The sequence below is a fragment of the Bombus flavifrons genome, chromosome 9 (genome assembly GCF_040668555.2).
Source record: "Bombus flavifrons isolate JBK064 chromosome 9, iyBomFlav1_principal, whole genome shotgun sequence".
NCBI lineage: Eukaryota > Metazoa > Arthropoda > Insecta > Hymenoptera > Apidae > Bombus > Bombus flavifrons.
In genome coordinates, this window is record NC_138450.1 from 1835955 (window position 1) to 1853375 (window position 17421).

The following is a 17421-nucleotide window of genomic DNA, read 5'->3' on the forward strand; positions in this document are numbered from 1 at the left end:
GAAGATCAGAACATAGGGGATTCAAGAAGAAGATAGGGGATGTAATTTCGACCAATCGCGGGGAGACGCAATCGCGAGGAGAGACGTCAACGGGAGTCGTAAATTCCCGTTACGATTATACTAATCGACACCACGAGTTGATCGATCCCCTGATTTCGGTTAAAATAGTAGGGGTGATTCAGTTAGTATAACACTGCGATTCACAGAATTATAAAATATATATTTCCAACACTTAAGTTACACTGTTGAGTAGGTATAAATCGTAGATAACAACTTTTCGCACGAAGATAAGACAGATATGTACAATAGAGCAAGGCTCTTATAGTGGAATTTGGTATGTTAGTGGACGTAGCATTAGATGATACTTAATAGACGTTAGATTTAGACGTTAGTAGTATGTAAAAGTTGTAGTATGTAAAAGAAGTAAGTTGACTTGACCCTCCTGATGTCGCAGGAGAAGTAGTTGACTTTTCTAGCGGTGTAGGAGGAGTAAAGTTGGGCTACGATGCTGTGTCGGAGGAAAGCTAGCGATGGGTGTGTCTAGCGCACGGGACCATCGGATTTGTTCATGATATTTTGGTCAGGAAAGTGAGGGCAGTATACATTGCTTCTGATTGGATAAACGAAGGTTGATGGATTAGGAAGGTCTTAGCCGCCCTCAATAGAAAGTTGCTAGTAGGAAGCATCGTACGTGAGAAAAACTAACTTTCCCTTGTCAAGCCGTAGTAGACAATAGTCGTTAGAAAGTGATAAAAGAAAAGGACATTGGTTCGGTCTGAAGGACCTTAGTTAGCAAATTGCTGGGATGTATGACGGGTCCTTCAGACTATTGAGGGTACGCAGTACGGGTGAGCGGACATCTGGTTTTCGTCGGTGTATGGCCTGGTCTAGCTAGAGGGTCGCCCGACGTAACAGTTAAAATCCACCGGTAATTTTTCCGCTACGTACGTTACTGGGCTACCATAAAAGTCGGTTCCTTTGATCTTACCTCTATCTCTCAATTGTCTCACATTCTCGCTAGTTTCATGAGGTTGTTTTTTTTGTCCTATATTTTTGTCCTGATATTTCGAGAAAATATTTATCATTTATATTATGTCGTAGGAGAAGTGATGAGTAGGAAGCCTCCTACCAACGTGGTTCGTGAGTGACCTTGTGCCTGGGAAAAACCCAGCCTGTTCTATTAGATAGATGTTCGGTTTTTCCTAATGGGTGCGTACCCGCTTTCTCCGTGTTTTTAATTGCGCCTAATAAACCCAAGGACCTCTCTAAAAACCAGATGTGCGTCGAAAATATTTTTAATAATTAAGAAATCTTTCAGGACAACGGATTGAATGAAGACATATGTGTACACAATGAAATATAAAAGTTATGGTTGGTCCTTAGGTTTATTGAGGGTCGAAATGACGTTACGCAGGCCATCGGCTGCCCGGTCGCGAGAGCTGCAGCGCCGATGTTTTAGGCGACGTAACAGGGGACAAAGTCCCATAAGATGCGAGGTTTATGCTGTATACTTGTCTATGATATGAATTAAACTTATCTATTTTTTCGATATGAAATTAGTTTTATATTTATTTGCAATAAATAGTGTGTGTAAAAAAAAATATATATATATATTTATTTATTAAATTTTTATTATAAAATTCGGTCGCTTAAAAAATAAAAACGTTCGTATTTCAGTCGTAAAGTACAAAAGTACGTATTTTTATCCTATAGTTGTATTCTATATTAATTTACAATCGATAATTGCAGAGACTCATTATGTAGAATAATCTTCCTTATAGTACGCTGTGAATTCTGCAACAACATGTGCATTGTATTCACTAAATTATATTGTTCGAAGTGATCAAAGAATTACCTTGGAATCAGTATATAAATACGTAAATTATAAATTGTTTAAGAACGCAACTCCTGAGTCACTCCAAACCGTATAAAATCATACTATACATTCATTAAAATACGATTTACATTTATTAACAGACTTATCTATACTAGTAACTGTATCGTTACTATACTGCGATTATAATATTTATATGAATACAATGTTTATATAAAAATGCACGTGTCATGAATGAATCTTACTAGTTACTACTAGTTACTACTTTTATCCGAGTTGCAACAATGTTCCATTGTTTTAATCAAGCAATTATAGATATGTACGTGTAACATAATTTTACTAGTACGTTACAACTGGCTTTAGAGTTTAATGATAAACAATGCAATACAATAGTAACGCGTAACATAATTTTACTAGTACGTTACAACTGGCTTTGGAGTTTAATGATAAACATATTTATGTATTCTATCCGATGAACGAATGATAAATTAATAAATTAATAAATGACTTACGTTCCTTATGATACGAGAAACAATTTATTTATTTGATTAGAATCGGAGTGCTCCAATCTGGTTCCAGTTTATTTAGCTTTTCGCAATATAAAGTTGAATTTCCATGGGATCGTGTTGAAAAAGCGTTGCGTCTAAAAATATATTATATTGGTTCATTATCGTTAGTTTGGAATATTGACTCATTCGAATGTATGTTATATATATATATATATATGCTTGTAACAGTACGTTTTCCGTGTTATCATTGGTATTATCATTGGTATTATTGTTAGTATACTGCCGTGTTTCCTCATTTCTTCTCATGATACGAACTGGTCTATAGTTGTTGTATATAATGACTAAACAGTCGGGGATTAGACAGATCATTACAATGACGATGGTTAAGAACCAGAATGTTATCGACGATAATAACGTCGGGAAAACTTTCAGCATATCGCCGTCATATCGTCTGCGAAATAAATGTAAAAGATATCTTAGAGAAATGGGACAAAATTATAGGTTTTACAATTGCGAAGTTTGTAATATTGTTACTTACACGTGCACGAATGAATAAAGAATCGCAAATACGAGGAATGTTAGTTCTGATAATGTTACTGATAATACGAGGGGTAGCGTCCAATAGCAACTACGCAATAGTATCTAAAAATTGGAAATCATAGAGAACTTCGTGTAACGTATTTTCCTATGAAATAAAAATATTATATTTGGTATACCTGCACATTGGCCACTAATGTAACTAAATGAAAAACAAATGTACTAAATGCCCACTGATCTATTGACGTATTATTATGCAGTATAACAGGATTGATGGATATGTACACATGTGACATATAATATATGGCAAGGGTATGCCATAAAGCTGGAAGAATATATTAGGTTTAGATCGTGAAATCTTTTGAAAGTTTGATCATTGTTAATGAATTATCTACTTTACCTAGAGCGCTCCATACAAAAAATTGCCATTTAGTTAATAAATAATTGTGCCGATGCAATTTGTACAAATATGGTTGGCACAATAGTTTATCGGCAGTGAAATTCTGTTCGAACAATCCGTACGCCAATATTGGCAACGATGTAAATAATACATTGAAAAGCATTAAGAACAATGCATCGTAAAATGCCTGAAAATACGTAGATCGTAAAATGAAATCATTTGCATATAATTGTAAGTGAACATCTGTTTCAAAAGTGTTTTACCTGTGCAGAAAAGCCGCAATATGTGTTGTACAACACTTGCGGTGTAATGAAGATAAAATTCTTGTAAAAAAAATACTGCGTCAAAGTGCTGACTCTTACATAGTACCAATGTCCGTGTACCAGTAGAACCTTTTTTAAAAATTTAAATTTCGCTATCGCGAAATCGGAGCACATGGTCGCTTGCCGACCTTCTTTGCCCATTATTCCGATTCCGACATGAGCTTCTTGTATCATCGAGACATCGTTTCCTCCGTCGCCAACGGCCGCGGTGTGCGGTTTATTCTTTGCTCTTTTAACCAGGCTTACAATCTGCGCAGATTTAAGAAAATCTTATAAACATTGAAAATCAAAAAACATTATATAAAATGCATTTTTCTCTTCTTACGATAAACTTACTTGGCTTTTCTGCAATGGCGTTAGCCTGCAACAAACAACTGCATCGCAGGCCATTGCAACTGATCTGAATTGTGCCGCATGGTCCCTTAGTGCAGTTGCAATACTGCAGCCATCGACTAGTAATCCGTACTGTCTGTAAGGTTCGAGGATAATTCTTCGCCTGGAATCGTATGAAACCAAATAGAATAACAGTATGAATTAAAGTTGGAACGATCGTATGAAAAATAATTAAATTGTACCTACTCAAAATTCGTAAGTTTAACTAGACAAGTTTGCCCTATGGTTACTTCTAGCATTCTTAGTACTTCGGTACCACTCTTGAATTGACCACAAAGAAACGCTATATTTTCCGCAGTTTCTGCTTTGTCGCCAGTCAACACCCACACCTAAATAAAAAAGAAATCGTGAGATCTTGACAGAGTCTGTCTTCTTTTTTTCTTCTTGTTCTTGGTATTAATCCTACGAACTTTAATACCGGCTACTTGCAAGCACTCCAATGTTTCCGGCACACCTTCTTGAAGACGATCCTCAACAGCGGTCACGCCTAATAGAGTGAGCCCGCTTTCCATCTGATCATAAGCTCGCTGCATGTATACCGCTCGTTCCATTCCAATTATTTGTCTAGCTTGTTCCACTCTCTGTAATAGTCGATCGTATTCGATCTGGCTCATTTTCTTATAGCCAACAACCAGGGTTCGAAGACCTCTCTAAAAAGTTTGTTAACGATACATATGTAGGAAGTAACGATCGAATTTACAGTAATGAAAGTGCACGAATTTAGTGCAAGAATCGACTAACCATTGAAAAATCGGCCACGTGTGTGATAGCTTCGTTGATTTTCCCTGAGACAATCAGTGGTAACATAGCGGAGTCGGCCCCTTTGCAATATAACCAGAAATCTCCAGCAGTGTCTTTCACTATAACCGACATCCTTTTGCGTTCTATTGACAAAGAATTAGCGATTTAAAAAATCTGCGATTCCATTGACGATTCTATAGATCTTTGAATACTAACCGGAAGTAAATTCTAAAACTTCGAGCTTTTCGTAGGTCAAAATATTCTTATAAATTTTCAACTCTATCACGTCGTTGGTGCATTTTTGGAAGACCACCCCGCATCTGGCACTGGCCTCGACCAAAGCTTTTTCGTCTGCTGATGCTGCCTACCGCATAGTGATCGGATATTTTTAAATGTTCGACCGATAGTCAAATTAGCTTCGATTAATTCGCATAAAATATCGATGTTTTCGTACAGCTTTGTCTTTCGTTCGTTATGAATTACGTTAATGAAATGAAAGAATTTTTCAACATTTTGCAAAGAAACAAAAACATATGGCAATGTTGATTTATGTTCACCTACGATACAAATATTTTTACCTGATACTCCGGTAAATTCGGATCCATCAACAAGGAACTGTTCACCTGCAGGATCTTTTTTTGTTTAAAGCTGGCGCGATATTCCGTGCGTCTAGCGATAACACCGGGCGTCTGACTCGGAGGTGAAATTTGAACCGAGTGGCACAGAGAAAGGCTTATCATAAAATGCCAAATATCTGGCTGGAATTTGATCAAAAACTATATTAAACATGGACTTAAAGAAAGACTTTATCCCATTGTAAATGCGACATTACCTCCCAAGTTTTTAATTGGATTGCTTGATTTTCGTCCCCATTTGGAGGTAATAAATATAAATTACCATCGCAATCTTTTTCGATATAAACTTTTCCATTGATCGAGGCTCTCCTGAACACCATCAGATTTTCCGTGAGTGTACCGGTCTTGTCCGCGAACAAATATTCGACTTGTCCAAGCTCCTCGTTTAGATCCGACGTGTTGGCCAATGCCGGCTGGTTCGTGACTTCGTCATACATATCGAGATCCCAGCTGAAGAAAAACGAACCGAGGAATTTTTGTAATTCTGTAACGAAAACAATTGATTGGAACTTGTTAGAGATGTTCCTATTTGCATCGCGATTAAATCGAGATTAATTGTGGCAAGATTTAATCGATAGAATTGCAATTCTGAACGATGATAATTTGGTATCGTGCGGCAAAAATATTTTTAGGACGAAGAAAGGACAAAAAAAAAAACATGGTTTTTACCTATTGTAACGTACAATGATATCGGCACAATGTAATTGTATAGAATGGTGAAGCTCAGAAAATCCGTAGCCAATGAACCGAAAGTAATGGACTGGATAGTACCAAGGTACGATTCCCACTTCGCATTCGCCTCTGTTATGACTTTCATTACACAAGATTCTAGTACCTCGACCAGAAGTAAGACGATAAACGAGGTGATATGTTTGTTGATGGATCTATAAAGAAACGTTCACTATTTATAGATACTTTTCATTTCACTTAACTATATCCGTTTTCACATTCTATGAGCATTTTACATTTTTCAATGCGCTTACTTTTCAGCTGTGGAAAATTTATTGCTCTTTATCTTGGAATTGAGGGACAGTTTTGTATCGTGACCTGTGTAAATCGCACAACCGATAATATAATCTGTGTCTTTTAATCTGGACCCACGAAGCAATAAATTATTAATCGTTAAATGTCCATTGGCTATTTCATTGTTCCCATTATTTATTTCCAGTTTGCCATGAAAAGCATAGAGATCGGACGAAGGATGTTGGCAGGTAACAGTAGCTTCCATAGATGCTATTTGTTGCATGGTCATTTTCGTGAGTATTTTTGGGATCATCACAGCCTAAACAAATAATAGTTTGATAAATATCATCGACACAGCTATTTCAACGTTTTTTATTGTGAAATCGGTTCCTTAACACGTTGAATGCCGTAGGAGTCATTGGTGACCGGCGCACCAAGATTAGTAGAAGTACATAATTTGAACAAATGCCAATAGTTATAAATTTTTTATTATTACCATCGTCACTAAAATGGCGTGACGAAATTAATGAAGTATAAAACATATAAAAACAGTTATATTTATACATGAAATATAGATCTATTATCCAGTGGCTGTCGAACATGAGAAAATTCCACTTTTACCTGAGTGAACAATAACCCTAAGGAACGTTTCGACTTGAATGATGTTTGATGGCAATTAAGAGCCTTAACAGTTGAGGTGTATAGAACGTGATAGGTGCTGAAGAAACACTCGGATATATTTAACCTCTTGGCCTACACGCTATTTGCTGATCGCGCGAGTCATAGTAAGCAAGAAGTTCGGTCGCGTACCGTGCCATTCATCTGTTCAGCCGTATGCCCGAACTGGCGCAAGATGTATACTTCTTATGACATGTATATTTAGGGGCTACAAAAGGAATTGTGAAATAATAAACAACGTTTAAGGACAAATAGTGTTTTTAAGACGTGTTTTAATAGTATTGTTAGATTCGTGGTTTTCGCTTATGGCACGAATTCTTTATCACGAGTCTCGCTTGTGGTTATAGGCCAAGGGTTTAAACAGTATATTTGTTAACAATTCTCATTTTAAGACGTTTCAAGTATTAACAATTCTCAAAGTTTTCGCTAGGAAAGTGAAGAAAATGGACGTATTAATTGGTTGGTGGTTGAGGAAGGATGCTAGTTGCCCTCGAGAGAAAGTTGTTAACGGGAAGCATCGTATCTGAGAAAAACCGGATTTCCTGTATTTCTTCGTAGTAGGTAATAGATTAATGAAAGCTAAGATTAAGAGATATTTGTTCAGTTTGAAGGACTCAGTTAGAGAAATCCTAAGATTTATAGCAGATACTTAGGCTAGTTGAAGGTATGCCTACCTTTCGAAGATCTTTCGACATTTAGCAACTATCTTATCCGAAGGACGGAGCTTTTGTGTAACACGTCCAGGGACAGAAACCGTTAAAAGGTCTGTTGTCGAGTACTGTTACACAGTAAAGTAACAAATGCTAAATCTTATGACGATCCGTTTGTGGATTATGGTTTATCCATACGTTTATCCAGCGCGAAGAAACAATATGAGATAATTGATAATCGCAAAAAATAAGTGAATCGAGCGAAATTACACTACAGCGCCATGGAGGTCACCGGTGATCTCAGTGAGATAAATTCATTAATGATGATTATACACCGTATGATACCTCTTGTAGCTAATATTTCAACATTATATTGTATGTATCGCATAATAAAAACTTCATCATGGTGCCACGGCCAAACCTTGCGAAACTGGCGTGACATTCAACGTGTTAATTCGATTAAGAAAGAATTACTTGCTTTTAGATTGGTTTCACCATCGAGATTCGATGTGGTGATATAGCAGCGTTCCGTATTATCCGTGCTAAAAAGAAGCAAAAGATCGCAAGGAACATCTTGCTCGCGATACACTTTCACTAAATCTCCAACTACTATTTCTTCACAAGGTACGTTCTAGAAATGTAAAATAAAGAAAGGTCTTTTTAAATTTTCCTCTCCTCTTGATTTTTATATTACTACTTTACTTTCGATGTTGTAATTATTATATCATATTGGTTTATCGTAAAAGGTATGAGAATGTTTACAAACACAGACTTCTCGTCCCTTCTTGATTTCTATTGTTATCGTATTTTTGATATCTTATCGGTCGTGGTTGTTACAACACTCTTTGTTGTACAAAGTGTAATTTCTGTACTTTCAAGTTTAACTTTCGATTGGTGACAGATAAAAAGATCTTTACAAGAAATTTGTTACAAGAGTGACGTAAATTCTCTACGGAAAGAAAAGTAAATTTTTCAGGAAATCGGTTTGAAATAAGATATTATTAATTAATTATTTAGCAAGTCAAACGTCTTTTTTCTTTAATTTCGCTTCTGATCTCTAATACAAGCTATAAAACGTTTTGTTAGATACTATAAATAATATAAATCGAATAATAGTGACGTTCCTATCCTAATAGTGGACACTTTTAGGATTTGTTTCTGCAAATATCTAAGAATCAGTAATTGTTTATACGCGTCGCTCTTCTATCATGCCACCATATCGAATCAATTTTTTCAGATATGCCAATACAATTGCACCAACCTGTAGACATTTATTACGGATCACTGTGATGAATGTTCGGTTTATTCGTTTGTCTGCCATGTAACGATTATAATCTTCGTAGCCTTGCTTACACGCGGTTACAAATACGACGAAACTCAGCGGTAGAATGCTGGTTAGCGGAGAAATCGGAGATATTATCATCACAGATATTATTGTCATCATGAGAAAATAAAAATTTGCAATCCGTCTGAACTGCTCAAAGAGATTCTTTGGTAGAAAGTTCCATATTGTGTACTGTAAATGAAGTGATCCAAAAATGAATTACGCGCTAGATCGATATTTTTGTTTGCTAATTGTAATACCTACCTTTTTAGAGACTATGTGATTACTCGGAAAAACTGTTTCCTTTGGATCGTTACTCGGGCTAATAGTTATAACCCTATGATCTGCGTACAACGATATCGCGTTGCCCTACGTATACAAAAGCATTTTAATTAATTAGAAAGCCGAAAGTAATAGATTCATAACTTAGATTGTCAATAAGCATTTGGTGCACTTGCTTTCACAAAAAGGACCGCGTGGGAAAAGGAATATTGGGTTCTTAGGAAAACTGGCACGCGTAATAATTTCTTCGACTTGAACCATCTTCTGCGAATAAAGTGCAATATTCTTTTACCGAAAGATGTTATGTCAAGTTGCACATCTATATAGGGCAGGTTAATCAAATCATCTAAGGGTTGCGTGACATGTTGCGTCATTTCATCTCACTTTATCCTGTAATACCGAATTACTGATTTCTATCTCAAACATTTCTGCGAGAAAGTATCGATAAGAAGCTTGGTGCCATATCAAAAGCGTATAGCGAGAACGGTGAGAGAAGTTGCAGCTTTATCAATCGATCTAGTTTCACTGTTTTTCATGCAATCGTTGAAGAAGATAGATACTTTTGAAAAATTTAGGCAAATTTATTTATTATGATTTAAAGTCTTTCTTTGAGGAACATGTGAATGTACATGCATCCAGGTACAGGCATATATATATTCTGTAAATTCAAACACGAATGATTCTTTCTTTTAAATTATCCTCTTTTAATTTATTGTAAAAGGCAAAGTACTAAATTTTAACTTTGAGAAGTGAGCAATTTCGTACAAGAATTTAAAGAATATTAGCCGAAGTTAGTCGACAGAGCAACCTTCCAAACAGTCAGGTGTCACGATGTTATGATCCCGGGTTCAAATGCGATACGTTTGACGATTAAATTTGAAATTTCGAAAGTGTTTGTACAAAATTTTCAGCATCTTGATCGCGAATACCATCAAATGGGGACATGTACACGAAATCACAATCTTATAATAGCTTTCGACTTTTCGTCTCATGTGTGAATCGCTTGTTCAAGTCCCGCAATGACCAACATCGGATATTCAAACGTTGCCTATTCGTGCCGTTCGAACCGCAACAGTCCAAAGTGCGTTTCCACCATGATGACCAGAAAGGCGGTCGTAAGAGCAATAGGTACGACTTCGTCTTGAACATGAACAACAGTCAGTACTTGGATCACATGTACCAGTTGTGGAGGAAAGATCCGAAGTCCGTCAGCACTTCGTGGGATTCCTATTTTAGATTAACTTATGCTGATAATCTACCGGAGCCAATAGCTTCCAGCACACCGAAACTCTCCACCTCATCGGGGTATTCATCAGCTTCTAACTTGACAACACCTGCGTCCACTCGAGTTGAATTATCTTCTAATACGAAACCGTCAAATTCTGCATTATCAGGTGGTCTTTTCTCTACAGTTTAATAGTATGTTTATGATAGATTACAATATTCCGTTTATATAAATTACTTGTTCCCTATTAAGATTATATACAAACGAAGTTTCATTGTATGTAATATTACGATATGGTTTTTTAAAAAAGCTATACATGTACAGTATACAAGTCTTGGGCCATCTGCGATAGCGGTTTAGCAATCGTAATCCGTCATACTTTCAGGAAATATTTCTACACGGAGTTACATAGAAACAAATCTTCAGATATTTCATTTAACAATACTACTTGTTTGTCGTTTCTGCTAGTTCACGATTTTTTCTAGAAAATTAAATTTAATTTCGGTAAATTAAATGTTACAAAACATATATGAGATGATTTAGAGCCAGTATGGAGAGAAGAGCAAGGCAAAGAATATAAATAAATTGTTCGAGATATTAAAGACATATGTAATGGTAAATAGTAGGATGCGAATTTATTCAAAAATTGTTTGACAAGAATCGCGAGAGATTTTTTCTGCGACAGGATAAAATAGAATTACATAAAACGTTAATTATTTCAAATCATTGAATATTCTTTTAGCGAGCTACCAATCATTCTTGAATAAAACACGTACGTAAGTACAAAATATTTTCATTTAGTAGGTGGCCGATGACTTTTGCACTGTACTATATTTAAAACAAAATATATCGTCATTTTGTTACCGTATAGCATCAAGTTCTCGAAAAAATGCAGAATCCAAATCCAACGGTGACATGCAAGGTGAACAATTTATAAATGGAGCTCTTGATATTAATGCCACGATTCGAGCTTATCAGGTATCACTCATCAATCAAGACCTAAAGTTAAATTCACTTTAGTAAATCCACTCGAATAGATCGACAAGTTTGTCTTTATTGGTTTAAGGCACGTGGTCATTTAATAGCCGATACCGATCCACTGGGCATACAAAATCCAGAATCGTATAAGCTTCAAGGCACTTCTAATTTACCACCCGCGATCGTGGTGCGAGAACATTTGAAAGGAATGACCGAGGCTGATATGGACAGAGAATTTCCTCTTGCTCCATTCACCGTGATTGGTGGTCCTAAACGAAATCTTCCTTTGCGCGAAATATTAATGAGATTGAACCAAGTTTATTGTGGTCATTTAGGTCTCGAGTACACCTACATTCACGACCTTGTTGTAGTAAGTATTGTCCCTTAAAGAGAATAAGGAAGAAGAAAAAAATAAGTAATTGGATTGTTAAATAAAAGAAAAGTAGTCATTGAAAGGTGTTTGAAACTTAGAAATTACATCGAGTATTATATGAAGAATTACTTCACCAAACCTTTCCAGTTAGATTGGTTGAGGCAGAAGTTTGAAGTACCTGGAGCTTGGGAATTACCAGCTGATCATAGAAAATTCATTTGGGTAAACATTATGAGAGCAGTAACGTTCGAAGGCTTTTTGGCGCGAAAATTCCCCACTGAAAAAAGATTCGGTTTGGAGGGCTCCGAAGCTTTCATACCATCGATGATACAGTGCTTAGAAACATCAGCAGAAAATGGTAATAAAATTAATGAATTATTGAAAAGGCTATTTTCATTTGCATCGGCCGAAAGATGTAACATGTTTACAGGAGTAGAAAGCGCTGTGATAGGAATGGCTCATCGAGGACGATTGAACACCTTGATCAATGTTTGTTTCAAACCACTGCATCAACTTCTTACTCAGTTTCATCCGATTCCTCTGGAAGGTTTCGGTTCTGGTGACGTAAAGTATCACTTGGGAACACACGCGGAAAGAATTTTAGAAAGGTAAAAAATCACGTTATTATATAGTGACGCAATTTACGAAATTATAAATAATTCAACTGAAATTGTTTGCAGATCCAAGAAGAAGATTCTTATTTCTATGATGGCTAATCCGTCTCATTTGGAAGCAATCGATCCTGTCGTGGTCGGTCGAGTTCGAGCCGAACAAGTGGAAAAGGACGATGCTAAATGTACGTATGCATCTATGTTGATTGCTGATCAAGAAATTTATGATTAAAAGTTTGTTTATTCCAGTCGGTAAGAAGTCTATGGCTATTTTGGTTCATGGCGATGCCGCCTTTTCGGGGCAAGGTGTCGTTTATGAAACGATGCATTTAACTAATTTGCCAAATTACACGACTGGTGGCGTCCTTCATCTTGTAATTAACAATCAGGTAATGATATCCATTTGTTACTACAATCGAACCTAATAAATGATCAATTGTTTTAACGATATCGATCAAACCTAGATCGGTTTCACCACTGATCCAAGATATTCCCGGTCCAGCGTTCATTGCACCGATGTAGCACGTGTTGTAAATGCCCCTATATTTCACATGCATGCTGACGATCCTGATTTAGTAGCTTATTGTAGCAAAGTTGCTGCAGAGTATAGGTACTTATATGTCCTATTTTTATATCAGTATAGGAATCATTTTTCTGTCACTTGGAAATTAATGATACAGGACAATGTTCCACAACGACGTTGTTCTGGACATCGTGGGATATCGAAGATTTGGACACAACGAATTGGACGAGCCGATGCTTACGCAACCATTAATGTATAAACGTATAAAGACGCATCCGAATGTACTTACCATTTATACGGAAAAGTTGCTCAGAGAAGGAGTTATTACCGAAGCGATTGCAAAAGAAGTGCATACAGATCTGATTACTATTCCATATATTGATAAGTTTTTAGTCGTCCGTTCTATCTCTTACTATTTTTCAATTTGTCTAGGAAACTGAAAAATATTTTGACTACTGCGAAACAGAGTTTGAAAAGGCGAAAACGATAGATTCATTGCACTTGAGCGACTGGCACGATATACCATGGTCTGACTTCTTTGCTAATCAAAGTCCCAACAATAAGATACCATCCACCGGCATCGACATGGAAACCATGAAGACAATTTGTAAAGCAATATCAACTCCTCCCAAAGATATCGATTCTCATAGTCAGGTATACGATGATTAAATGAATAAACATTGAAGTATGGTTTATTTTTTTTTTATGTTTCCGTGTTTCGACATATTAGACATTTCAGTCATTTTCCTCGATACTAAGAACATACTGATATCCTATCAAAGTATTCTTCGAAAACGTTTGGCTGAGACAGCTATGCCAAAACGATTTAACGTTCTAACGTAGGTGTTGAGGGTAATGGACAAAAGAGCGCAGTTAATGGAAGCTCGGCAAGCAGATTGGGCGATGGGCGAATGCTTAGCGTTTCTCAGTCTGCTGAAAGAAGGTCACCACGTGAGGTTGTCCGGCGAGGACGTCGAGCGAGGCACCTTTTCTCACCGCATTCATATTATTCACGATCAAAACAAAGATAAAACGTTCAAAAATATTCTGCACGATGTGTTTCCGGGACAAGCATTATACACGGTTTCTAACTCTTCGTTGTCGGAATATGGTGTTTGCGGTGAGTCTTGTAAACAGGCAATATCTTCTAAAAAAAGCAGTTGCGATAAGAAACTGATGAATTGCATGATTATAAGTATAGGATTCGAGTTAGGTTACTCGGCTTACAATCATAACACTTTGACGATGTGGGAAGGCCAGTTTGGTGATTTCGCAAATACGTGTCAGGTAATCGTAATGATACAGCATGTATACAAAAGATACTCTTTGATTTTGTTGTGAAAGATCGATATATATATTTTCGAAAAGAACGTTATCATTATCATATATTATCGCTTTTTAATTTGATACAATCTCTGTTATTATAAGGTTATAATTTAAAATTAGGCAAAATTAATTATATTTAGGTTACTATAGACACTCTTTTATGCTCTGGCCAATCGAAATGGGGTAGACAAGTAGGATTAGTTTTACTTTTGCCGCACGGAATGGAAGGTCAGGGACCTGAACATTCGTCTGCGAGGATCGAGCGATATCTCGAGCTTTGCGACGACGATTATATTTATCTTCCGGGTACGGAACCGGGTGCACCCCAAGGAGAGACCGTGGAGCAAATTATGACACGGCAATTATTTGAAATAAATTGGATCATCTGCAATTTAACGACACCCGCAAACCTTTTCCATGCTCTTCGTCGTCAGATTCACATGCCTTTCAGAAAACCACTGGTTAGGCAGATTTTACTTTAACTACATCTATTATTTTTATTATTCACGTAAAACTTGGCATAACCATTTATCTATTCATGCAGTGTATTATGACGCCTAAATCCTTGTTACGTCATCCAATGGCTCTATCGTCTTTCTCCGAAATGGAACCTGGCACATCATTTAGACCTATCCTTTCGGATCCTTTTGTCAAACCAGGTAACATACAAAAGGTGTTGATTTGTAGTGGAAAAGTGTTTTACGATTTAGTCAAGGAACGTCAGGAGAAACAATTGGAGGATAAAATAGTTATCATTCGTCTTGAACAATTATGTCCATTCCCGTATCATCTTCTCGCGGAAGAAGTGGCAAAATATCCGAATACTAAGGTAAACCAATCTAATTCTTCTTTGTAAGGATCTGGTCACGTGTTTTGTATATTTAGATAATGTGGTTCCAAGAAGAACATAAAAACCAAGGTGGGTATACGTACGTGAGAGACAGGATAGCATTAGCTCTAGGAAAGAAGTTGGAAGAAATAATCTATGGTGGTAGACCACCATCGGCTGCTCCAGCAACTGGTAGCAAACTGATTTACACGAAAGAATATAATGATATGATGGCAGATGCTATGAATTTCTCTTGAGCTGCAGTTAATCGAACGATAAACAAAAGATATATCGTTCGCAAAGTGTAAAAATAAAGCAGAGAATGTACGAGATGGCTAGATAACGTAAAGTACGAATGAATGATTAAACAATCAGAATGAATGTATATATATATTCAACCGTATAATGAATTTCTCCTTGACTTTCGTTTTCTCAGTTTGAATGTCGTCCCTATCGATTAGATGCTCTTTCACACTTACCAAAAAACATAAGTGCTTATAACCAGTGTTCTTGTAACATGTGCAAATCCGTCTACCAAGGTGATTCCACATTGTACTTTTCTTTCACTGCGTGTTTATTCTGATTCAGAATTACTGTGATATTACAAGCGAGGCAGACGATTATGCGGCGTGTAAAGTACAACTGAGCTTGAGAACTGAATAGTGTTAATAGTCAGAATAGCTTACACATACACATACACACACACACACACACACACATATAAATATATGCTGAGATTATATTTATGGATCAAACATCTTTATTCTTATATACCATTGTTATGCTTTTTGAGTGATGAAAATCTGATTGTGTGTTGTAATTTGTGATCCGATATTGTGTACATTATTTTTTAAAATTTTATATCAAATAAATATGTAAAATGGATATAGTCGTTTGCGTTATTCCTGCCGCATATCGCATATGCGTTAAACTATAATTAATGAAAACATCAATGCATTCTGAATAGATTTCTTTAGCGCCTTAAATACATTAAAAATCTTGAAAAGTATAATCAATTAATGTGACCTCGTGTTTTATAGATTTTTAACGAGAAGCAATTATATGTGGGCGACCCTGAACGTTCAGCAGTAAGCGACTTTATATATCTCCTTATTGTCAATATTTTAGTATTTTGCATACCATATAAATATGGACGTATGTCGATAGTGAAATAATTACGCGATTAATTTATCGTAAATAATTTATACCAGCTTACTTTTACCATCTAGAACGGACGTATGTATATGATTAGATTTGGTAAAATGCAGATAAAATATTTATTTCCAAGGAAATCGTAAATCTATCAAATCTATCGTATTTTGCTTCTTTCGATTCTCAAGAAACATATTTCCTTTAATAAAAAGATTACGTAAAGTACAAGATTCTTACCATTCTGCATATAAGCTTTGACACCAATGATCCACCGTTGCAAAAACTTTCTTTTTCTAGTTAAATGAAATGTTTTCCTTGTTATTTCATTTAATTAATTATTCATTTACTTATCTATCAATATATAATTATACAATTCTTATATAATTCTAACCACATTATCCACTGACAGTCACTTAAATCTTACAATATATAAAAACTTTCAGTCATGTGTTGTTTACGTTTGCAATTCTGAGCACTGAAATTTATTTAATCAACAGAAAGAATATATTAACAATTCATAACATACTTTACACAACATTTTAACAACGACATGGATAATTACTTTTAAAAATTCTAGCAAATATAATACTAAGCACAGTTTTTGTTGAATTAAAAATTAAACGTATTTATACAAATGATTTTTTTTAACGATTCACTAAACAAAATACACAGCAAACTGGATTGTTCAATACACTGACTGCTAATATAAGAGAGAATAGTAACTGAGATATTATATCGTGACAGTGGGTAAAAAAACTGTTATCCGTTCATCACCAATCGCCAATATATGTTTCATCCTATCAGACATTCAAAGATAAGCAATTTTTAACGTTATCGAACGAACGTTCTGTTATCTAGCTCACCTTCTTTGCTAGATTCGTTAATCAATACTTGTAATTTTATCTAAAATTTAATTTATTGAGAAATTTACCTGACAGTATAGAAGTAATTCAAAATTTATTATCTTTAAGAAGGCTTACATTAATTAGGTATAAATTTACATTTTAGCAAAGTATTTTTTTATTCTCTAAAATATGTAATGAAAAATATTTTCAAATATTTTCTAGATGTCCCACTTTCATCATTTTCACTGTTCTATAAGTTATATTATTAATACTAAAACTATCACTACAAT

At 35.7% G+C, this 17421-nt stretch overlaps 2 protein-coding genes and 1 long non-coding RNA gene across 5 annotated transcripts; 2 read left to right on the top strand and 1 right to left on the bottom strand.

Moving 5' to 3' along the window:
* Positions 1–1649: 1649 nt before the first annotated feature.
* Positions 1650–16892, bottom strand: LOC138183316 (phospholipid-transporting ATPase IF). 3 transcript variants are annotated; one of them, XM_069120035.1, is made up of 19 exons: positions 16524–16892; positions 9252–9356; positions 8925–9179; positions 8142–8294; positions 6356–6654; positions 6042–6256; positions 5570–5856; positions 5316–5495; positions 4954–5101; positions 4738–4880; positions 4407–4646; positions 4183–4325; positions 3940–4099; positions 3544–3852; positions 3281–3467; positions 3060–3205; positions 2882–2985; positions 2575–2794; positions 1650–2477 (listed from the first exon to the last, which is right to left on the bottom strand). In XM_069120035.1, exons 1-19 carry the CDS (start codon positions 16524–16526, stop codon positions 2415–2417), a joined length of 3360 nt encoding a protein of 1119 aa, XP_068976136.1. In that variant the 5' UTR covers positions 16527–16892; the 3' UTR covers positions 1650–2414. The 3 variants fall into 3 exon arrangements, with proteins under 3 accessions (XP_068976136.1, XP_068976134.1, XP_068976137.1); XM_069120033.1 differs by lacking the exon at positions 16524–16892 and adding an exon at positions 15614–15773; XM_069120036.1 differs by lacking the exons at positions 8142–8294; positions 8925–9179; positions 9252–9356; positions 16524–16892 and adding an exon at positions 6832–6943.
* On the top strand, positions 7510–9224 carry LOC138183329 (uncharacterized). The gene is made up of 3 exons (XR_011174035.1): positions 7510–8038; positions 8148–8287; positions 8901–9224. It is a non-coding gene; the product is annotated as an uncharacterized LOC138183329 (long non-coding RNA).
* LOC138183327 (2-oxoglutarate dehydrogenase, mitochondrial) lies at positions 9920–15641 on the top strand. The gene is made up of 15 exons (XM_069120056.1): positions 9920–10663; positions 11366–11472; positions 11561–11842; positions 11993–12203; positions 12276–12453; positions 12526–12641; positions 12706–12845; positions 12921–13066; positions 13137–13326; positions 13412–13633; positions 13823–14099; positions 14181–14266; positions 14446–14766; positions 14850–15134; positions 15191–15641. The coding sequence occupies exons 1-15, from the start codon at positions 10213–10215 to the stop codon at positions 15389–15391; spliced, it is 3213 nt and encodes a 1070-aa protein (XP_068976157.1). The 5' UTR covers positions 9920–10212; the 3' UTR covers positions 15392–15641.
* Positions 16893–17421: the final 529 nt, after the last annotated feature.

Excerpts from the sequence above, each read along its gene's own strand:
- LOC138183316 (XM_069120033.1), bottom strand. The coding sequence starts at position 15,685 with ATGTGGAATCACCTTGGTAGACGGATTTGCACATGTTACAAGAACACT. Across the intron at positions 4,326-4,406 it reads TGCAAGTAGCCGGTATTAAA|GTGTGGGTGTTGACTGGCGA; the intron begins GTTCGTAGGATT and ends TTTTTTATTTAG. Across the intron at positions 3,853-3,939 it reads CGCCATTGCAGAAAAGCCAA|ATTGTAAGCCTGGTTAAAAG; the intron begins GTAAGTTTATCG and ends AAATCTGCGCAG.
- LOC138183327 (XM_069120056.1), top strand. The coding sequence starts at position 10,213 with ATGTACACGAAATCACAATCTTATAATAGCTTTCGACTTTTCGTCTCA. Across the intron at positions 13,634-13,822 it reads ATATCGATTCTCATAGTCAG|GTGTTGAGGGTAATGGACAA; the intron begins GTATACGATGAT and ends GTTCTAACGTAG. Across the intron at positions 15,135-15,190 it reads CAAAATATCCGAATACTAAG|ATAATGTGGTTCCAAGAAGA; the intron begins GTAAACCAATCT and ends TTGTATATTTAG.